This window comes from Odontesthes bonariensis, chromosome 19 (assembly GCF_027942865.1).
Source record: "Odontesthes bonariensis isolate fOdoBon6 chromosome 19, fOdoBon6.hap1, whole genome shotgun sequence".
NCBI lineage: Eukaryota > Metazoa > Chordata > Actinopteri > Atheriniformes > Atherinopsidae > Odontesthes > Odontesthes bonariensis.
In genome coordinates this window covers 20,364,886-20,388,010 of record NC_134524.1, presented here as the reverse complement: position 1 = coordinate 20,388,010, position 23,125 = coordinate 20,364,886, and the positions used below count along the sequence as shown (strand labels likewise).

The window sequence follows — 23,125 nt, the reverse complement described above, 5'->3', positions numbered from 1 at the left end:
TGTTACCAGAGAAAAATGCTACAGTCGGTGTCTGATGTTATGATGGTGCAGAGACATTATGCTATCATCATTGCTCTTATATCTCTTCCGAAGAGGCTCCTGGTTATTAGGGCTAGGGAAAATCCAAGATCTTGTTAAACTCAATTTACACGAATATGGCTTTGCATACACAGCATGAGTGTGTTTGACTGGCCTGCCTAGAGTCCAGATCTGTGGAGAAAATGGTAAACGTACCTCTCTTCTTACGTTTTTTAACGTTGCTGGCCTCAGATTTCTAGATTAGTCTCTGTTTTCTTAATACAATGAAGTTTGTCAGTGAAAAGTCTAACCCTAACCCTCAAAATAATTACCTTAATATTGCGTTAAATAAAGGTTCACACGAATGAACTAAATACAGATTGTTTGTCTTAACCGACTTTACAACTTTTCTGGAGATGTGGTTTGTTGCCTTTGGTTACAAAGAGATGCAATGTAACCGCAATGTGAGAAATGAATTACATGCTTATGACACCGAAACAAATATGAAAAGACACTGTCAGACTGCAAAGAGAAACAAGACAAGTCAAGACAAAAAAGGCAAAGAAATGGCCAAAGTAGAGCAGCATAAAAGACCCAAAATGACAACGAAGAGAGTGATGGGCAAAATGGAAAGCAAAACTTTTATAGCAACACACAGGATATTGTGTCTCAGTGCAGATGCAGAAACAACTGACCACAAGGAGATGCAAAGCAACCAGAAAATGGCCATGAGCACATGCAAAGTAGCCCAAATCAGACAAAAGCTCACCAGACTGAAACGTAGAACAGCCTGGTTTAGAAAATTAACGAGACAAAAAAAAAAAAAAAAAAAGACAAAAACAGCCATAGTAAGGCGTGAAATGACCAATTGGAGAGAAGAGGGACACCAAACAATTAAAATGATCAAAAATTAGACAAAAATAGACGGAACTAGAAAAAAAAAAGGATCTGTATGGCACAAAAATAACTCTAAGGGGTCTGCTGTTTTCAGATCTCTCTCTGTGGTGCCTGCTTAAAGTCAGATGTGAACTGATGGAGAGAAGGTAAGCAAAACCACACAAGAGTAATGATGATAAAAAAAAACTAAAAAAACCCAGACTGAATCTCCTGAGTTTTGGGATCAAATTTCAACTCTTCTCAGGCCTGTTATCAGTGTCTCCACTGGATGGTGCTGTTATATCAGAATGTGTAATTAGATCCCAAACTGCAGTGGCAAAAAAATTAGGATATGATCATTAATTGGTGTCTGTAAATATCTAAATAATTGCGACACACTTTGAAATTTTACGACAGTCCGATGCACTAAAGAAGAATGGTTCAAATGTATGAGGCTGTGAAGCAAAGTGGGCATCAGCGCTCCAAGCTCAACCTTATGTTTAGAGGACGTTACGAGGTTGACGTCAATGTGGATTTGTTAAATGAGTCTGACTGGCTAAATGTTTCGAGAAATGAAAGATTAAATGTCAGAGATCTGCAACGCCTGTCAATTTACGATGGGAGTAAAAAAAAAAACTCACAGCTAAAGAAAAACATCATTTAGGGCAACACAATATCCTATTTTTTTTTAATTCATTCAAATGAGTTTCTATGACCACAATAAAGAAATATCATCCTTCCAACAATTCACTTTGTCCCACAAGAGGGCTCTCTCCTCTGCAAGTTGTAGTTTTCCCCTCTGAGAAACAAGCAGCAGCTTGAGTCGAGCTGTGAACTGCACATAAAAACATGAACATGCACATGAACACTGAAGCTTCTTTTTTGGTTGTTTCACAGGTTCAGAAGACAAACCGCATCCGGGTGGAGACATAAGAAAAGACAGACAGGTTTGTTTTCTTTGTACTTATTTCTAATGCATTTTATTCTTTATTTTTATTTCCTTTTTTTTCTTTTTTCATTTGTCCACAAAGTTATATTAGTCACTACTATGTTAGGTCAGTTTTCCCTCACTGCAATGGCAGTCAACTACACAAGAGCCCAAACCCAGCACGGTCCCCCCCTACCTCACACAGATGTGTCATTTCACAAGAACAAACGGCTGGTTGGGGAAAGTTTGTCCGATATCGCTCAGATCCGAGGCCGGAGCCCACGAAAATGTTACGAAACATTCGTATGTCACGAAATGTCACGAAAGTCTCAGAATTGAACAAAATATGTGTCAACAAGTATAAAAATTAGCGTCTTTTGAAAAGTTTCGGGCTTGAGGAGGAAACTTTTTTTCGCTCTTTGGGGATGTATGAAGTATGTCTGGAGAATCAGGGGAGCTGACAGGTACTCAAAAAGAGGGCCACGGAATAGCAAATTCTCACCATTTAAAACAACTCAGACCTCAGTGATTTCATGGTAATTTGGGCCAATGCTTTATATATGGAGATTTTTACAACGCATTTTTTACTATTTTCTCCAAGAGCCTATGTTGCTGTGCCTCGTGGCACTGGCAGCTGACCAGTTACCACGTATGCAAAGGCGCATAGCAACAGTGGCGTTCCTCGGTTAGGAAAACGGAGACAAAGTAAAAAAAAAAATAAAAATCTGCTGCAAAAGTGACACGGTGTAAAAATCCCTATATTTGGCATTTCGCTCGAGCTGCTATAACATCTTTGAGGTTTGACTTGTTCTACATTGTGAAAATGCAGTCTCCTGTGGCCCTGAGTCTGACTGTCTGTTAGCTTAGCGCCCCCGCCAGAATTCCTTCCCGGATTCTCCAAACCGAGAGCGCTCTGGCCGCCGTCTAGTGCAGGTAAAACACTGACGACTCGGAAGAACTCAAAAAACACCACTTCAACGACCACAACAATAATTTAAAAAAAAAAAAAGGAATATCACCATAAATCAGAATAACAGCTTGTTAGATAGCAAGCTTCCTCTTGTTTTACAAAAACCGATGTGTTATATTAAGTCGCTTGTCTAAGGGTCTTAACTCAACGTTAATTCCCTCCGTATGTTTGTCAAAGTCTTAATGAGAGCTGAGGTAAGAACCCGGCTTCAGTTACTCTTTCTGTGCAATAAATTTGGAAATAAAAGTTCGAGTGAGGGGCTGCACTTTGCATCCAATAGTACATCATCGCGATGGGACGTCTGTCTACAGTACAACGATTCGCCGGCCGTTTCATTCCCATCTGCCGGCTGGAGGAGTCGAAGGGACCGTGCCTTGGGTTCGAGCTCTCTTAAAAATAAAAACAAAAACACAACATCTCTGCTGCTATCTGTACAACATTCAACAACACTTCTTTTTTTTCGTTTGTTTTTCTTTTAAACCATAATGCCAAAAAACAATACTTATCATTATAAGAGCATTTTTTCCATCTCAACGGCATAGAACAAACACCACACAAACAGAAATTAAAATCTAGTAAAAGGCCTCAATACCAGATAGTACACGTCACCTTCAAGTGGTGCTGGAGATTTGACAGTTTACGGACATAAGAGGGGGCATGGAGAAAAGAGCAAGCAGGGGAGGAAAAAGAGAAAGTAAGGAAAGGAAATGGAGAGAACAGGTGGATTATCCTGTTTTCTCAAGCTTTCACATCCTTTAGTGTCACATGGGACATGTTTTGGCACCTCATGAGATTAAAACACAATACTCATTTATCTTGACTTGGGCTTTGGTTTACCAAAGGTTAGTAAAAAAAAAAAAAAAAGACCAAAATTAGTTGAACCCTACATCTAGAGTGATTTTTACTCGCCTATTTATTGGGTAGTCCATTCCTTTAGGAGCCTAGCCACGCTAGAAATAACATTGAGGCCTAGCGGCCTTGTTTAAGGCCCGGCAGGCCTGATGAGCAGGAGGGAAGCTGGCGTGAAAACGGCTTCCCACCAGAGAGAAGGGTCGGTCAGGAGGTAAAACACGAGAAAAGGATTAAGAAAATGAGCTGATGGGATGAAGAGGAGGAGAAAGGAGGGGAGTGGAAGGACAGAGAAATGAGCAGGAGGAGAGTGTGTGGATGTAGGCTAAGTGCTTTTGGTGAGTTTTACAAAATACACCAGGAAGTGCTTGAAACAGAAGGCACAGTGGCATTGATAGTAGTTGTTAAGGAGACACCACTAAGTGACTTTCACTACAAAACTCATAAGGTGCTCTAAAAAAAAAAGGACTTAAAGTGTGGTTGCAGTAACAGAAAACCCCATCAAATGTAGTTTACGTCGACAGTGGCTGCTAACCAGTGTAAGGGAATATTAATGTCACACATTCATTCTTTTTCATAAACATACCTTCAGATCACAAGAATTCATGCTAAAAGATTGTTGTTGGTTTTTTTTTTTAGTTCGTAGCAGTAGTTCGTGTTTCCACAACACTGTTCTTTAGAACCAGCTCAGTGGTTAAATACTTAGGACGCCGATCGCCTATTTGCTAATTGATGGGGTAGATCTAGTGAAACCACACACTTACACATCGGAAATGAGAACACAAAGTGACAACTGCCATTGGAAACAAAAAGAAAAAAAAAAAGAGAAAAAGTTTGGTCTATCGACAGAGTCAACAACAACAACAAAAAAAACAACAAATAAACAACTACTTTGGGAACTCAAACCTTGCACAGTGCTCTGTATAGACATTCCGACTAGTCTTAGCTCACAAAACATTATAATCAATATTACCTATATTGATAACCTTTTTCTGTAAGCATCTTAAGATGAAAATAAACAAAAGTCAGCTTTTTTTTTCTCGTTTTTACAAAAGCTACACATATTCTACTGGGATGTCTATGCACGTGTTAGTGTTTTAATAATTACCCCTACCATTTGTCTTTTCTTATCAAAAAAAAAAAAAAAAGGAAGGAATCTACTCATCTAAAATACACCATAACCCAAGAGTACAGCTTATTTCTCAGATTTAGTTTCATCTGGCAGCGATACTGTTTTCATCTTCGCTCTCTTACCTCTATGTTAAATGTAAAATCTCTTTTCTTTTTTTTTTCTTTTCAGACACGTTTGTTTGCTAAAGTCTCGGGTCTCTTTAAAACAACGTGCCAGCTGATTGTGTTCAGGAGCTCGAGCGCCGCCCCCCTACCGCCCTCCAACAGACTCGAGTTGCGGTTCGTTCGCCGCGACGAACCGCAACTCGCTACCACTGTAAACACCGATTTCTGAACCGTGACATCCCCCCACCCCATTTTTTTTTTTTAAATTGCTCCGCTTTTAACACATTTTCATCACGTTATATCACCTACGTCTTTTTTTTCTTTTTTTTTCTCAATGTATTCTTTTCAAGCAGAGCCACAAACAGCTACAGTCTGTGTCAAGAACGTTACGCTATGATGTAGCATTTCTTTTACAACTTAACTATTCACAACACCCTAGAACCACTTTTAAGAAATATATAGTACTTAACTTGCTTTAAACTGTATATTCAGATAAAATGAATGACCTATCGAGAGTCTCGGCAACGCCGGAGACTCTCTCGACGACATACGTGAACAGGCACTAACTGAAAACATAAAAAATATTACAAACATTTCTTTATGCTCTTCTTTAGGACAGTCATCTTGAAACACTTAGACAAGGCAGTGATGCGTAGTCGAGGGAACGGTCGCCTCATGCCTTAAGTTCATACCGCATAGCCAGAAACTTCCCTCGTGCGAGCGTGTCTTGACTCGAGGAAGAACCTGAACCTGACGGTGTCGAACCGTTCAGTGGTCGGTCAGGATAGCTTCACTTCACAGTTGGCTTCTACTCGGTCGGTAGAGCAGTCAGGAATATACAGTCCACTCATTCGTAAGGATTCAAATGCATGACTCTGGAATGATGATAGTATTTTGCCCCGGATCCTAAACCGATGTTTCTTTCGCTTAACAAATTGGAGATCTTTGTTAAAAAGCATCCAACTCGGAGTTTAGCTTGGAGGGGGAAAAAAAAAAAAAAAAAACATACAAAAAGTGGCCTACAAAATACTGAAAAGATGTTGTTTTTTTTCTTTTCTTTCCCGTAATTTTACTCTATCTTTGCTCCGAATCGCACAGTCACAACTCTAGTAGACAAATAACGCCAGAGGAAACGTGACGGCTGTGACTTTTTTCTTTTTTTCCCTATAACACATTTTCAAGACTTCTCATGTTTGTCCACGAATGGAGTTATGAAGGAGTGGAGCATGGATTAACAGTCAGCCCCTTTTTCTCTCTGCAGCTATTCCTGTGTTCAGTTCTGTGTCAAATGTAGTTGAAAACATTGACGCGACACTCCAGTAATAAATCGTGTTATTAAATAGCATTTTCATCTGTAAAGACTCTTTCCTCCTGTCCCACTATGTTGCCGGAGTGCAGGGCTGGTGAAAGATCCAGGGACATCCTCAGATCCTGGTCTTGTAAATCGTCCACACTGCTGTTTTCCATATTCTCTTCAAATTCCTCCTCTTGCTCCTCTATCTCCTCCCCTATCTTCTCCTTCAGAGCTGGACCATCTCTTACATTCTTAGACACTGAAGCCATGGAGTCTGTCAGATGAAGAGCGTCTTCCAGAAGCTGTCCTGGATGCTCAGAGAGACCATTAAAGGTCTGGGCCTGAGTTGAGGGCCACCCCCCTGCGGGCCCATGGGGCTCTGCCTCACTCATGTGCCTCCATATTGTCAAAGGGTCCAGGTCGGGGTGATCCGTCTGCAGCTTGGTGGCCTTTGGGGCTCTATCATCATCCAAAAGAGTCGAAGCGCCTCTCTTGCGCCTGGACTTACTGGTGTGGTTGACCTGGAGATGCATGGCCATGAGCTCTGTTGAAGATGTATGGAAAGGGCAGAACAAACACTGGCTTAGTTTGACCCCTGTTGAGCTATCCCCTCCATCATCCCCACCACATGCAGATTCTCCATCCCCCGTGCTCATGCTTTCATTCTCCTCCACCCCTCCAAGGCCAGGTGAGGTGCGACGGGATAGATCCAAGGGTTCAAACCCACCCTCCTGAGTTGATGGCACAGGTCCATCCTTGTCATTTGGTGGCTGAACCATTCGGCTTGTCGTGAGGGGCTTACGCCGAGACACTTTTGGGGCTTTCGGTGGGGGAGACTCCCTGATCCAGCCTTCTTCCATTCCACCTTGGTAAAGGGCGCCCATCACTCCAGACAGATACCTGTACTGGGTCTCCAAGTCGACATCCCTTAGAGCTGCCAAAGTCTTCCGATGCTCCCGCTGGTCTGGGAGCCCCAGGAGCCAGGACTGCTGGCTTATCCGAGTGGTGGGGGACTCTGATGGACCTCGGCTGACCGCGCAGTGGTTGAGTTGAGACCGACGCTGCTTGACCAGTCCAGAGGTTTCAGACGTCAGACTGTTGATAGTCGAGGTGAGACCAGAGGAGGAGGAATTGGAGGAGGCTGATAAGGCATTGCGTTGCTCCCGGTGGTGCCGCTGGAGGTGGTACTTCAGCGAGCCAGACTGAGTACCCGCATAGTCACAGTGGGGGCATTTGTAAGGCCTCTCACCTAAAGAATAAAGTATGAAGAAATTAAAGTGAATAAATGCAACTGGACGTCTCCAATATTTATCAGTGTGCCACCAACCAACTGAAGGAAAAAAGGCAGACATCAAAAACTATACTTGTCATTAAATAATACAAAAGCTAAATCTGTACCTCCATTTAGAAATTTAAGTAGAAGAGGCAAATCAGCAAATGTTTGTCGATCGAGGTGGTAAAGAAGTAAAAGATTCAGTTAACTTTTTCACATCAATCTTTAAATATTGTCCCTTTTTTACTTAAAGGGATAGTTCGCCTCTTTTGACATGAAGCTGTATGACATCCCATATTAGCAATATCATTTATGAACATTAACTTACCCCCCGCTGCTCCTGTGAGCCGAGTTCCAGCCGAGTTTTGGCGTTGACGAAGGTAGTCCGGCTAGTTGGCTGGGGCTTAGAAAATAAAGCGTCTTGCTTCTCAAAACAATATGCGTTCAAAAGAGTAATACATTTGCGTCACAAAATCGTTCTCCAGGAAAAGTCAGACCTCACAATCGCTTGTCGCTATTTTTGCCTTCCTTCATATCAGTGCGTTCAGCCACCTGCCGATGGGCGCACCTGTTGCGGTGTTTACTGCTCGGAAGTAGGGGACTGCTCAGTCTGCACAGTTTACACAGCCCGTAGTGATACGAAGGTAGAGAGAAATAGCGCCAAGCGATTGTGAGGTCTGACTTTTTCTGGATGAACGATTTTGTGATGCAAATGTATTACTCTTTTGAATGCATATTGTTTTGAGAAGCAAGACGCTTTATTTTTTTAAGACCCAGCCAACTAGCAGGACTACCTTCGTCAACACCAAAACTCGGCTGGAACTCGGCTCACAGGATGCAGCAGGGGTAAGTCAATGTTCATAAATGATATTGCTAATATGGGATGTCATACAGCTTCATGTCAAAAGAGGCGAACTATCCCTTTAATGTCTTAGAGTCCATGCTCAAATTTTTAATCAGGACCACAACTAAAAAAGCGGAGTAACTTGAGTCCCCTACTTCATCACCCATGGTCCCCTGATGATGTTTAAGGGGTTAAACCTTTAAGGGTTAAACAGAAATTAACTTGGAAGTCCTAAACCTGTAGCAAAGATGAAATCCAAACCCAAAGTTTATATTCACAGTCATATTCAAAGGTTGATTTGGTTTACTCTGAATAAATGAATAAATGAAATTAGAAAGGCAAAGACCTTTATTTAAGACTAAAAAATAATAGTAATAACATGCAATTATCTGAGACATGTCAGCATTTAACAGCTCGCATGCAAATCTGGTCATTTCAGCCGTGCTGAGTGGTTGCTGTAGTTACATGTTTTAAAGGAAGATGGCAGCATTCCATTACTGATCAAAACACACAGATGGTTGGAGGGGGGGGCTAGTGAAAGGAGATCATGTTGCATTACCAACAGGAGGAAACGTATCGCATTTGAAAAGCGCAGACGATCTCATTCACAACAAAAAAACCAAAACTGAATGCACAAGAAGAACACAGCAAAAGAAAAATGTAGGTTGTTGCAGAAACAACATCCCCACACTTGAATTCTGGGGTGGGGGAGAGTACTCGAAGAGGGAGTTTAAAAAAAAAAGAAAATGTATATAATAATATACATATAAATATTTATATGGTACCCTGCCATCTCGCCCTATGACAGGCTCCAGCCCTCCCCCCTAGCAAGCCTAAATTGGATTAAGTGGGTATAGAAAATGGATGGATAGATGCACAAGTATGTCTATGTGTGCACTATGATAAGGCTATCAATCAGCCATCATTGATGTCAGCTATCAATGAGTAATGATGATGAGAACAGCAAGAAGACTGCATGTATTTTGGACTTGGATGTGCTCCAGATACTAGTACAAGTTGCTGGTGATTGGTGGCGTCTAAAAGATGGAAGAGGGGTTTTTAATTTTGATCATATACATCAAGCAGCAAATAATGATTAAAAAATGCCAATGACTCATGCTGATGAAGGCTTTATGAATCTGGATCATTAATTAAGAGTGCGACTGAGTGCTGTGAGCGATCCCAATCTTTATCAAAGTCACACTCACTTGTCACCAGCCAAATTTTTTTGTGTGTTATTTCATTTAACGACGTTTCAGCCCGGTTTCAAAGCACTTTGCGAAACAGAAAGATCGGGTGATTTATGTCCTTCAATGTCAAAAATCTACACGGAGGACTAATATTTCAAACGTTTAAGAAAATGTCATGAAGGGAGTGTTTATCGGTTTTAATAGGTGACATACATTAAGTGTATATTAGGAAATTGGAAGCTAGGCGCTTGGCTTTCCTTCCAGGAGAGTTCAGCTCAACCAAATAATCGCTCAACTTGATTCTTTTTAAAAGTTTTGAGTTGTGTAAATGAAATTAAGAGAAGAAAATACCATTGCTGTAATTCTTTTGTACCTTGCAATGGAGGGCAGATTAAAGGCTAGTAACAGTCGGAAGTTTCGCCTGAGTTTTAAACGACTTGATTCCTTCCCTGAAACTACTGCTTCCGCGCTTGGCACTTCAGCGGGAATTGCTCCAGTGGAACTGCTCAGTTGCCTGCAGTTGAGAGCTATGATTAGCATTGGCCAGCTCTCTAGGGTGAACCTGATAGTGCTGCAAAAAATGAGGATTCTCAGTGAAACCTTAGCAGGGATTTCTAAAGGTTAAAGAAGCAAACGGGGCTTGTTAAACTCACAGCAGAGAGTCTCACCTGTGTGAACTCTCAGGTGCACTTTGAGATGGTGTGAGGAGCGGAAAGCTTTGCCACAGTAGGGGCAGTCTTTTATCCCTCTGCCACGAACTCGCTCCCTGGTGGGAACTGAGGGCATGGAGGAGACTGCTGTGAAGCCGTTTTCTCCTGTGAATAAGGTAAAAGGTTGGAAAATTGTAAACATAACAGTTGGTGCAACTGTTTGCAAGCAAACTTGCATCATAAGATAAGACAGAAAAAGTGCAAATATGTTACCTTTGAAGTTTGAAATGACAGAATGAAACCCTGTGGTTGTTCCTGCTTGCTGTGATCCACCACTGTTCAGTTTCGATTCCTGTCTCATGTCTCCCATTTGCTGAGTTCCACCACTGTGAAGCTGAGATTCCGGTCTGACTTCACTGCTGCTTCTTCTTCCAAGCCCCACTCCCCTACGACTACCACTGCCCTCCCCTTCGCTGCCTCCTCCTTTCACTGGCCTCTGGGCATGAACGCGAGCATGTATAACCACCTGCTGCAGGCTGCGAAACAGCTTTCCACAGTCTGGGCATTCCCATGGCCCTCCAGTGCCTCCTGTCTCTTCTCTTGGATCCAGGCCTCCTAGGTATGCTCTGACTTGATCTGCCTCTGCTATAACGGAACTTCGACCTGGGCCTCGCTGGCTTTCCTGTTGGCCTCGCTGATGGGGTCTCTGCTGCTGCTGAGCAACTGCCAGGCTGCGGGCCACCAGCTGCCACCAAGTTGCTTGGTCCCCTCCTTCTGACAGGGTTGCAGTAGTTTCGCCTGTGCTCCCTCTTCTAGTTGACCCCCCTCCTCTTCCTAGGTCCCCTCTTCCTGAGCTGCCAACACCGCCTCCACCATGTCCCATCTCTGCCACCTGAGCCACTGCCTGAAGTCTCTCCATGCAGCTGGCCCCGCTGCCATCACTGGGTAAACCCAGATATCCGAGGATAGCTGACTTGCTCAAGCCCATCTCAATTCTGCCTCCAGTTTCCCTTTCGGATCTTCCTTGTCCACCTCTTGCTCCACCTCCTCGCTGAGCAAGAAGTAGGCTTGAGTAAAGAGCATTGAGAGAGTGATTACTAGCAGAGCCCTTGGACTGCTGCTCAGCACCTCCGAGTACGCCAGGGCCTCCCAATCCAGCCTTCAGGCCAAGCTTGTTGAGATGAACTTTCATATGGTTTTTGAGGAACCAAGGCTCTTTGAAGCCACGCCCACATACCTGGCACTTATGGTCCAAGGAGTCTTTGTGCTTCCGCATGTGTCCCTTCAGGAACCAAGACTGGGTAAATCTCTGTCCACAAGTATCACATCGAAATGCTGGCAATGAGGGTGACGCGGATACTGCGGCAGCTGATGTCATCTGTGGGTTACTTGGTGTTGGGGCTGGGGTATGGGTTGGGGTGGGCACTGGAGTGTCAATGATGGTCCTAGAATTAATGGCTGGTGGCAGAGCAGCAGGTACATCAGGGGAAGGGTGGCACTCCTGCAAGTGAGATGCCAAACTCTCTTCTTGGCTGGCAGAGAAAGGACAAAGGGTGCATTTATACGGGTTGTGGAGAATACGGACATGACGTGCCAACTCTGAAGCTGTGCGGAATTTTCCCTTGCAGGCATGGCAGCGAAACGTAGGCGCGATGGAAATAGATGAACCCTCCCCAATGGTAGAAGAATAAGGAGAGGTCACAGAGACAGGGTCCTCTGTAAGCGGCGGGGTCAAGGGTGTGCTTTCATCCAGTAAAAAGTTTGAGTTCTGGTCTGTCTGTAGATCATCATCGAGACATTTTACCTCACCATTGACGCCTTCTTCTTCTTCTGTGATGTGCTGAATGAGCGTTCCTGGCAGTAAATACTGGTTTGAGTGACTTCTGTAATTCGGAATTAAGTCTTTTGCGTGGTTCTGCTGGATTTTGAGATGCTGCTTTAGAGGAGCTGAGGGGACTCCGGTCCGATACAGGGCTGAAGCACGGCGGTCTCGGTCCAGACTGTGTGCTCGTGCATGAAGAGACAAAATGCTTTGGAATCGGAATCTCTTTCCGCACACATGACAGGGAAACCTGAGTGCAGGCCCAGATGAGGCCCCTCCAACTCCAGGTATGGATCTGGTAATGGTATCCTTCTGGAACAGCTGGAGGTCGAGCTCATTATTGCAGTTTACACTCTGCCCTGAAGAGAGGGCCAGCTCCAGGGCACCATACCCAAGGAATGGAGCTGATGGTGTGTCTGGAGGGGAGGAGTCCAAATGAGGGCTGCATACAGCTTCTTGACCCCCTCCTCCTGGAAACAAAGCCACGGCTGGGGTCGGTGATGTAGGAATTCCATCCAGCCCTTCTTCATCATCTTCAGCATCTAGGCAATTATTATTATTGTCTTCTTGGAGGGGGTCGGGAGAGAGGGGGAAATACGGTGTGGTGTCGGGACTTTGCGGGGAAGGCTCAGAGCTGTGAATTGGCAGGACAACTGGGCTGTCAGGTAGAGGAGAGGAGGCCTGGGGGCTGTGGTCCAGAGATGGCAGCGTTGGGGGAGACTGGGGCTGCTCAGATGAAAGAGACAACACACACTCTGGTGGAGAATCCATCCTCTATCGGAACAAAACACAGAGACACAAAGAGATAAAGGGAGGCAGATAATAAGTGGTAGTGACGACTTAAGAGGAGTTCAAAGGTAAAAACTGGAGAAAAGGTTACATTTTGATGTTGTGCATAAGTATTGTCAACTGTAACTTGACCACCTCTCTAAAATAAGAAAAATATATACGTACAATGGACTATGTACATTATATGAGTGTACATAATGTACGGTTATATGAGTTGAAGGGTGTGCTATTATGTTTGAGAGCAGAAGAGAATTACCAGCAGTGTGTGTGGTGTTATGCCATTCTTTAGTGTCTTGGGTGAGGGGGGATACACTTCTGAGGTAGCCTCTTCCTTCAAGTTTCTGGGGACAAAAACAAGCGAATCAGTGCATAATATATATAAAAAAGAGACTTTGGCCGTCTTAAAAAAAAAAAAAAAAATAAAAAATCAAACACGTAAAACATTATGCACATTCCTAAAGCTATTATCTAACTACAGGCGGCAGGAAAATTAAGAGTATCAGTATAAATGTATGAGCATATGCCTTTGAAATAATGAGCAACGAACTGGAGGTGGCAGATTTTTGCTAAACAGGATTAAAGGCAATTTGCACTAAGACACTGTGAATGTGTTCCATCACAAATGCAAAACAATCATATGCATACTCATTGAAGTGCTGTTGAATGTTTTTTAAATATATGTGCATGAAAGACAATCTTCATTTGATCTTCATTTACTCCTCGGCTTGCGTGGGTGTAAAGCGTGCGTTTGAATGTGTAACAGGTGTACACCTGTTCTGCCTCCTACATGTGTTCAAAATGCTCTCCAGCATACTGTTAGCACATATGGGATGATTAGTCGGAGTGTGACTGCGCATCAGCGTGTATTTGTGTCTGTGTGTGTGTCTGCGTGTGTTTAGAAGTTAAGGGCACCACCACAGGACATGGACTGTCCCAAACAGGATGGGCGCGCAATGTTTTGACTTCCCCACACGCCCTTCCTGTACACTCATACAGTAGCAGCTTTTTTTTGCTTAAACCAGGACCTTATATACATATGCAGACTCCTATGTAGCAAACATGCATTTAGGGCACAAAAGATTTGTCCAATCTATTGCTTCGAGTCGGCTCGCATTTACCCATAAATTGCTTAGTCATGGCTAGTTGTTGGGTAATTTACAAATGTAAGCATATTTCACTGTTGTGTTGACTGTACTGCAAACTTCACCCCAGATAACACAGTCAGCTAAAATGTGAAGTGTGATATACAGCATATTGAGCACACCAGCATTTTGGCAAGCGCACTCGCACACACCCAAATATTTGGAGTGCACAGCAGTTTGACTGGATTTATGCACATTCAGGCTGTTTTTGGGTCCATCATTTGGTGGAGTCAAGAAGCAGGCGCAGGCGCCCACAACAAAACAAAAGGTCATAAATCTCCGTGGCAAAAACAATGGAACATCTGTGTTCGCAGGTGTGTCGCCCATATTTTTTGTTCACGTGGCTATATGGCTACATATGTGTTTGTATGATCTGTTGGATTGTGTGTGTGTGTGTGTGTGTGTGTGTGCGTGTCACTGAGCCTGGATGACAAAGAGATTCTCATGTAGCCAGTTGACATTTTAGCTCAGCTATGACTCACAGGGATATCACACCATATCAATCACATAAACACATGCACAGTTACACACACACACACACACACAGTCCTTTCTTAATCCACCATTATTGTTCTCTCTCTCCGTCTTCCTTTCCTTTCTGTCTTTCTTTCTCTCCCTGATTCAACTTCTCCCATCCCCCTCTCATTCTCTCGCACCCTCTCGCCGTCTATTATTCACTAATTTTCTTTCATTCCCCCCCCCTCTCTCTTTTTTTCTCTCCTGCAGTGTTGCCAGTTGGCAGAGTGCCAGGGAATGCTGATATCAGCTGGTAGATTGGGCCCTGCCAACATGGCGAAGAGCAAAAATGAGAAAGGAGGCAGACAGAGGGAAAGAAAAGAGGCAGACAGAGGGAAATATATAGTGCAGTTACAAACCGGGCAGCTTCAGAAAAACATTGTCATAAGCCATGTGAATGAAAAGGATTTAATTCGATTGCCAACATGGTGTTGAGGGGGAAACGGGTGGAAAAAAACAGAACGACAGGCATGCTGGAACAGAGGATAGCAGAGAAATTAGAGCAGTGAAGTGGCAGGCTGGCGCATAGACGTGGTGAGAGAGCAACAGATTCAAGAAATCATTTGAAAAGTCAACACAAATACACATGCAGACGGATGGAGAAAGTGGTGCAGAAGGGGGACAGAAAGGGAAAAAAAAAAACAAAGAATGGCTATCTGAATGTATCTGCAGCAGTGTTAAGTCTGATGGCATTATCATATGAATATCACCGTCACAACGCATTGTTCCACCGTGACGTTGGCTGTCGCCAACCACCGGCCCCTGTCACGCCAATAAAGAAAATTTGGATAGATGGAGAGAGGGAGATAAGGTGCAGCAAAGGATGCAGAGAAGACAAGGGAGGGGGGAGATGGCTGAGGGACAGAAATCAGATTGGAATCAGGTGGAGCAGAAGCACATACAACAAAAGGTGTAAATGAACCAAGGAATGCGGTGAAGAGCCAGTCAAGGAAAAAAACCCTCCGGCCACGGTCAAGAGACACATTTGTTCACATTAGCGGTGAGCGCGATTCGCAGCCGCCGTTCAGGCCTTCAGAAGCCGCAGATAGTTTTAATGGAGTGCCGTGCTGCGGCGCGACACGTCGCTCTACAGGGGAAATCTGATTCTGAAAGTGGAAATGCACTTTTGATGGCGCGCGCAAATGCGATCCAGGGGAAACGGTCAGGCGTGACTCGATACGCATGTTGAAATCTGAAACAAAGGCGGGGAAAAACAAACAGTCAAAAGTGGATTTACCTGCACTCCCATTGATTTTTTTTTTTCCCTGACTGTGAAAACCTTCATTCACGCAGGAGTGCAGTGACACAAGCTAATGACAGCCTGACAGCCTAAAGCATCCCTCTGATCACGGTTTTTCGCGGCGTAACTTTTTTTGGGGGCACTGAGGTTACTAATTGTAGAGCGGAATCACCTTAATTGGAAATTAACTTTCATCGCAAGACACCAGCCACAGGGAAAAAAAGAAAGAAACCTGTATAAAGATCCGTATTGTTCAAATACTCATAATGCCCACCTCACGGTGTGCGAAGAAGAGGGGAGGCTGCTGAGTCATACATCACATCCCTGCTAAATAGTTGCCAAAGGAGTAGGAGTGCAATATGTTCAGACAAGTTTATTTTTGGGAGGTTTTGATGTCACTGTTTAAATATCCACAGTATACTGAAGCCAGTTGGTGCAGGTCTGTACATGCCGGCCAAAAATGCGTTGTAATTGTTAATATCAGGGTGCGACCGCCCTTCATTTAGTGTTTTTAACGGTGTGTGTGGGCAGCAATGTTGGCTGAGCTGGATGTCAATGAATGTGTTTCGTATTAAGAGGATTTGGGTATGTTTATGACTGCCAATCTTTCATATCCAAACAATGCTCCATTTCGATATTTCCCTAGCAATCCCCTTTTTTTAATCGTAAATATAGGCGTCTGAGAGGTGTGAGGGCGCAGAGTAAAGACCAAACACGGGAGACTGCAGATATGTTTCTGAGAATCCATCTTTCCTGCTGTGTTATTCGAACTCTCCCGAGATACAGCGTGCGAGGTAAGGTGTCCTCCGGGGACACGTGAAGAAAAAAGAAAAAAAAAACTGACCACAAAAAGGAAAAGACAGCTAAAGAGAAGTGATTGAGAGAGGAAGAGAGGGGAGTCCGCTCTGTGTGAGGTACTGTGTGATTTGGCCCTGTGGTTTTTATCGCATGGTCACGTGGCAAACTTCCCCACAGACGGTATTCATTTCCTTTACTTCACCTTTCCCTGAACCCCCCACGCTTCACTCCAACTTCGCCTGGCTTGCGCCCTCCCTCTTCCTTCTTCTTCAGCTCCAACAGTGATAAGGATGAGAGCCCCCCCCCCCCCTGCGCCTATAACACTAACTTTTGAGATGTGACCGGAGATTGCTCGTGTCGAAAGGAGCCTGTCTCGGCGTGAGGGTGGAAACAAAGTGGTTCGATCCTGCCCTCGACACGAGTGTGTGTCAAATAGCGGAGAATTTTGTATCTGGCTGACCTTTTGGAAAGATTTTTATGGGGAACACGAAAAAAAAAAAGAAAAAAAAGCCATCTATGAGACAAAGATACATTAGAACTCTCTGTCTGTTCTCTGCCCTTTCAGCTTTCTCCTCAAGGCCGGCTACGCACAAATCTTTTTAAAAGATGAGCCAGCAACTCCTGCCACTTCGACTCCGGCCTCTTGCTTTTTTTTTTTTTTTTATATTCTTTTCAAGCTTTACCACTTCATTTCTCCTGATCGACCTCTCCGCCTCCCTTCAAGCTTCTGCTTCTTCTCTTTTCTGAATGAGTTCCTCCTCCAGCAAAGAACGCGGAATCTGACGCTCACCAAACCGGCAGCGTGGAGGCAGTTGCCAGATCTGAACGAGCGGATCCGAACACTTCGGGAACATCACAGCGTCTCGGGGCGAGCGAAACAAGAGCCTGGCTTCGAGTCGCACAGGCCACGCCGCCTGTGAACCAGCGAGTGGAAGTGCTGACTGACTCGACTGATTTGGGATTACAAGACGGAAGCCTTTGGAGAAGAATTTGTTGGAGCACGCAAAATAACTGGATGTGCTGTTCCTGAAAGGCTTACTGTAAGATCACCTGCTGGGGTTGAGGGGAAAGCAAAGGAAGGGAAGAAGCATGCAGCGCACAGGTGACACAAACACCTACCTGACGAATCTTTCTTCCTAACCATAGAGCGAAGTCAGCCCTGAGAACTGTCGGCCACGTCACGAATATTCAGGGGCATTTTTTTTAAGGGAGGAGCCTCCCTCCCATCGGCGACATCCACCTCCTTTTCACTGTCCTTGAGCAACAAATGCCCCGGGGATGCTGACCCTGCACTGTGACCCCCATAGATCAGACATATGAACATCTTCAGGAGATTTAGAATGGAGAAAAATATCTGTTAAGTAGCGATGGCTCGATTCTTTGTGTTCGCCACGGAGAATTGTGCACAGCATGTTTTCTCCTTCGTATTGACACTTTGCTTGAAGCACATTAACACTGCGCTCTGTCTCTATATATATTTCCATAGATACATACAGTCAGGGCTCACGACCATGAAATCTAAGTTAATGAGCAGCTGCCGTAGAAATAATTGTTTCTTTTCGTCTTGGATCAGCTTTTTATAATGTTCATAATGGACAGCCGTAACACGGGAGTCACCTAGCTTTGGTGGGTAAATAAAACAGCAAAGTGCTCTGGTAAATATTCCAATATATAATGCAGTGACGTGGGGGCCTTTTTTTTTGTTTGGTGGTTGCAACGCCCCGCAGAGCCAAACTGAGGGAGAAGTGTAAGGGCGAAGCACTGAATGGCATCCATTGAACTTCGCAAAAACAACAACGCCGTGACGCCTGCGTGCTATCTGAGAGCGCCCGCACCGGGTGCCGCGCTGCTTTGAAGCTGTATGACATCCCATACTAGCAACATCATTTATTTAATTTGACTTACCCCCTGCTGCGTCCTGTGAGCCGAGTTCCAGCCGAGTTTTGGCGTTGATGAAGGTAGTCCGGCTACTTGGCTGGGGCCATAAAAATAAAGCGTTTTGCTTCTCAAAACAATATACCTTCAAAAGAGTAATACATTTGCATCACAAAATCGTTCAACAGAAAAAGTCAGACCTCACAATCGCTTGGCGCTATTTTCTCTCTCCCTTCATATCACTGCGTGCTGTGTAAACTGTACAGACCGAAGTGCAGACCGAGCAGTAAACACCGTAACAGGTGCGGCTATCGCTAGGTGGCTGTATGCCTTGATATGAAGGGAAAGAAAATAGCACCAAGCGATTGTGAGGTCTGACTTTTTCTGTTGAACGATTTTGTGATGCAAATGTATTACTCTTTTGAACGCATATTGTTTTGAGAAGCAAAACGCTTTATTTTTGTGAGCCCAGCCAACTAGCCGGACTACCTTCGTCAACGCCAAAACGAGGCCGGAACTCGGCTCACAGGACGCAGCAGGGGGTAAGAAAATGTTCATAAATGATATTGCTAGTATGGGATGTCATACAGCCTCATGTCAAAAGAGGCAAACTATCCCTTTAACCTGCGTTTGGTCGGCGTGAACGAGCAAAACGGAGCGACGGCATCATGAAGAGGGAGTCTTCTTTGCAACGCCAAAGCGAGCCGTCAGCGTAAAAAGTGACGTGAGCCTCTCTGCCAAAGACACCCACACCGATGTTGATCAATTATCAGCTCGATGGGAGCAGCTCACTTCTTCTTTAGTATTTCCCACTTTACAGTGCCCGAGAGGGAACTAAGTTCACTCACTGTAGCGTTTTCTGGGGCTTTTTTTCCCCTCTCCGATCATAGAGTGACACAAAAAAAATGATGTTTTCTAACAAATGGAAGTAGTTACACGGCTCAGGTGGTAGTTGCCCTCTAATTTAAAGGGTGGCAGATCAGTCCATGAGTCAAAGTGCCCCCAACCAAGACACTGAACCCCCCCCCGGCCAAACCTAATGGCAGGCAGGCACCTTGTATGGCCGCTCATCCACCGATGCTGTATACGGATGGAAAGCGTGTTGCAGAGTGCTTTGTCGATTCCAGTAAGTCTTTAAAGGCGCCACCTAAGAGTCAAAAAGGTTAACTCTGACCCTGACCACACACCTGACTCAACCGCCATGTCAAACTTTCTGCTGGTTTCCCCTTGGAGGACGAGGCCTCAGCCGGACGAGCTTCTGTTTGACTCTTGCCGTTTCAAAATCCCAGCAGGCCTTCCAGCGGTCCTGTGACCTGCTCGGCCTTGCTTTGCTTTTCATAAAAAATCGTGACTCACAAGAGCGGCGCTGAGCTATCTGTCCGCTTCCACGGGCAAGAATGTTTTGAAACTGCTCTGCAAGCTCAATAGGAGAGGGAAAAAAAAGTGGCATACTATTTAAGTAAGTCCCTAATGCTCTAAATACACACTAATCCCGAGCAGCCAGCAGAACTCTCAACAGTCTCAAAATGTCACAATGCAGTAGATTCTCCCTAACTGAGGGCAAGCAGGTGCCTCTCCCGCGGCGCACTAATGACCCAATTATATCAATCAGAGGCCTTGATTGGTGCTACACTTCTTTCCCTTTTACTCTCTCTTTCTCCCTCGCATACAATCTCGTTCCCAAGAGCCACCTGGATGGGGTGTATGTGCCCCCTCAAGTACAGTACGACATGCACAAAGACGGCAAGTAGGCGGCATTGATGGTGGTGGAGGAGGAGGAGGAGGAGGAGGACACTACTTCAACATAAGAAGCAGATAGAGGTCTGAATGAGCAAAAACCATTAGACCCTTCCTAATACCAGGCCAGTGTTTGATGTTCATTAGTACGACTGGATCCTGATGAGTACCTGCAAGGGTCTCGCATGAAATCATCCGTCTTGTTACCAAAAAAAAAAAAAAAAAAAGCAGACAACCTGTAGAAGAAGAAGCCAAATGGAGTAGTAGAAGAAGGAAAAAAGAAAAACTCAGCGCTTATGTTAAATGCTTATGTTTGGAGTTTTCTTCGTGAGGAGGCACTTCAGTGGGCAACAATCTGGGGGGGGGGGGGGGGGGGGGGGGGGGACACCAGTTTTGACTAGATATACAGTTTTCAAAGTGCGCTCCGTCTCACCAGCTTTCACTTCTACAGGTGCATTTATTTATTCTATTTTTTTTTTTTTTTTTAAGTTAACGTTTGAAGAAATCCCTAAACTAAATTATTTTTTTTTCTTTAAAAAGGTCGAGTACAGAAAAGAGTTCAAAGATTCTCCAAAACATCTCTGATTATAGGACGAGCCAGCAATGTCAACCTACTTCCACCATGCACACGCTCTCCGGGTGGGTGTAAAAATAGGACATTTCAGGATCCCTAAACATGTTCCATTGGATATAGAAAAGGCGACGGGAGTGTCTTTGGTCAACCCAGATGACACGTCTGCGCCTTATCTCAAAGGAATTTCCTCCTCGCCCCTATGATGTGCGTCAATAACGTGCAACCATTTTCAGCACGCTCTTTTCCCCTCTTCTCTCTCGCGGCCATCTCAATTAGAGGCACATTAATGAAATAAATAACCATCAACAAAACAAGGCACTAATAAAAACACCCCCGCCGAATATGAGATTAGCCCTGTCCCGCGGATTGTATCCCAAAATAAGAAGAAAAAAAATGTTTCTCAATCATAAAATCATCAACAGTGGGGATGTGTAGTTTGGAGAAGTCGGGGGGGTGGCGTGTGTGTGTCATGTCAGCCCGTCTATCGCTCTCTCTCCTGCTCCATTTTGTTCTTAAATTTTCTATACAAAAGATTAAGGGAGGGGAAAAAGACGAGTGAGCGAGCGGAGAGAGGACGCGAGAGAGGGAGGGGAAAAAAAAAGTGCCATCATGGATTTCATCTTGAATCCTCTTGCCAATCTCCCATCGACGTCCGACCCCCCCACCCCAACCTCACCACCCCCCCCCCTCCCTTAAAAAAAAAAAAAAAAGATAGAAGCGACACCGTGTCCAGAAACGTACATTTTAAAAAGCACAGCTGAAAACCGGTAACTTGTCTTCACACAACACAATTTGACAACACGCGTTCTGCACACACACACACACACACACACGGCCACAACGCTGCAAGCCACACTTGCTATGCTACTTTATGGAGGACCTGGAGGTGATGTTAGGACAAGTAAACGGCTTGTAGTAAACATTGTAGTAAAATGAGGCGAAAGTGTAACGTGTATCGAGCCCCGTTCACAGTCTGCGGGAGGGTTTTTATAGCGCAAAGCCTTCGTGAAAGTGACGGCGCTCATCTCGAAAACAACGACCTACACAATGCCTAATGTGTCCAACAAAAGAATTAGTCAAGCTAATCGCGTCTACCCTCGAATTACGCTTTGTAAATCAACTTGCTCGCGCAACCAAAATCCACTTTTACGCCTGAACAATATGTCTGCGGCTTATCGAAATCTTCCGTTACGCACAGAGAACTTGTCGCTATTTTTGTAAAAGCCACTTTTAGCCCCTCTTAAAAAAAATTTAAAAAAAAAACTCGAACCGTCGCTTTTTCTTTCTGTCTTCTTCTCAACTCGAGAGCTTAAAAAAAACGATAAAAGAAGAGATTCTCAATTTCCAAAAAAAAAAAAAAAAAAAAAAACTGCCCCCCTTGCGTGGACACACAAAAACGCTGACAGAACAACTTGTTTGAAGTTACGTGAATTTTAAACAAATACATGTTCAAAGACTCCGAGTGACTTTTGGTGCACTTGCGACCATTTTAAAGTGGCGTTTATCATCGTGTTGACCTACCGAATCGACTTGCTCTAACTGTTAGGCAGAGTATCTTCTCGACCGTGGGGTGAAAACAGTGCATTTCTCCGCTTTCTCTTTTTTTTTTTTTTTTTTTTTTGTCATGTCACGGCCAAAAGGCGAGCTCAGAGGCTACTTGCATGTCGGCCACGCGCGCACATACGCCGGTTAACATACATGACAGACAACACGGAAAGTGTGTCCGGGGCGCGCGGTAACATACATGCTACATGCCAATCACTCACATGCTAGCACACGCGCGCGCGCGCACTCAAGCTAATTGCACCTAAAAGAAGCAGAGAGATATAAAAAAAACACACACACACGCGCGCACACACACAAACAACTATGTTGGCCATTATCTATCCCGTGTGTTGCTCGTGAGAAAAAGGGGCAACAACAGTCGCAGTAAATTCACCAATTTTGGAGATGTTCCATCAGCGGCGCTTCATGCCACCAAGCATAAAAGTGTAACACAGGCTATGTAAACATAGTGTTGTGTAAAATCTAACTAGATAGATGAGGATTTAGGATATATGTTGAAAGTAAAGACTCAGTGTACTTACGGGAGAGGCGGCGAGGAGATTAATGACACGACACGTCATGATTACGTTTCACTTGAATTAAATACATTACGAGTTGGGAAAAAAATGGAAATCAGGGTTGTATACAAGCATACGCCGTTTCCCCCTCCCTCCTGCCTCCCTCCTTTTGGTCACCCTCTTCTCTCTCTCACACTCTCTCCTCCTCCTTCTCCTCCTCCTCCTCCATCTCCCTTTCTTTCCCTTCTCCCCTTCTCTCCTTTCTTCTTGCATTTTCCCCCCATTTATCGTACAGGAGTGAGTGAATAGGGGAGAGCAATGGAGAAGTGGGAGGGAGAGTGATGTAGGTTGGAAATGTTAATTATAATCTCAGCACGGGCTCCATTTTACAACGCTGTCATCTCCTCACATTTGTATCCTAAATATGGCATCTGGGTTGGA

At 44.4% G+C, this 23,125-nt stretch overlaps 1 protein-coding gene across 1 annotated transcript; it reads right to left on the bottom strand.

Annotated features, from left to right (window-relative positions):
• Window positions 1-1,843: 1,843 nt before the first annotated feature.
• znf219 (zinc finger protein 219) lies at window positions 1,844-22,906 on the bottom strand. The gene is made up of 5 exons (XM_075450663.1): window positions 22,709-22,906; window positions 12,996-13,080; window positions 10,402-12,724; window positions 10,147-10,293; window positions 1,844-7,420 (listed from the first exon to the last, which is right to left on the bottom strand). The coding sequence occupies exons 3-5, from the start codon at window positions 12,719-12,721 to the stop codon at window positions 6,213-6,215; spliced, it is 3,675 nt and encodes a 1,224-aa protein (XP_075306778.1). The 5' UTR covers window positions 12,722-12,724; window positions 12,996-13,080; window positions 22,709-22,906; the 3' UTR covers window positions 1,844-6,212.
• Between the last annotated feature and the right edge of the window lie 219 nt (window positions 22,907-23,125).

Coding starts and splice junctions, on each gene's coding strand:
- znf219 (XM_075450663.1), bottom strand. CDS start 12,721: ATGGATTCTCCACCAGAGTGTGTGTTGTCTCTTTCATCTGAGCAGCCC. Junction 10,294..10,401: donor TGTCATTTCAAACTTCAAAG/GTAACATATTTG, acceptor CCTTATTCACAG/GAGAAAACGGCTTCACAGCA. Junction 7,421..10,146: donor GCACCTGAGAGTTCACACAG/GTGAGACTCTCT, acceptor TTTATTCTTTAG/GTGAGAGGCCTTACAAATGC.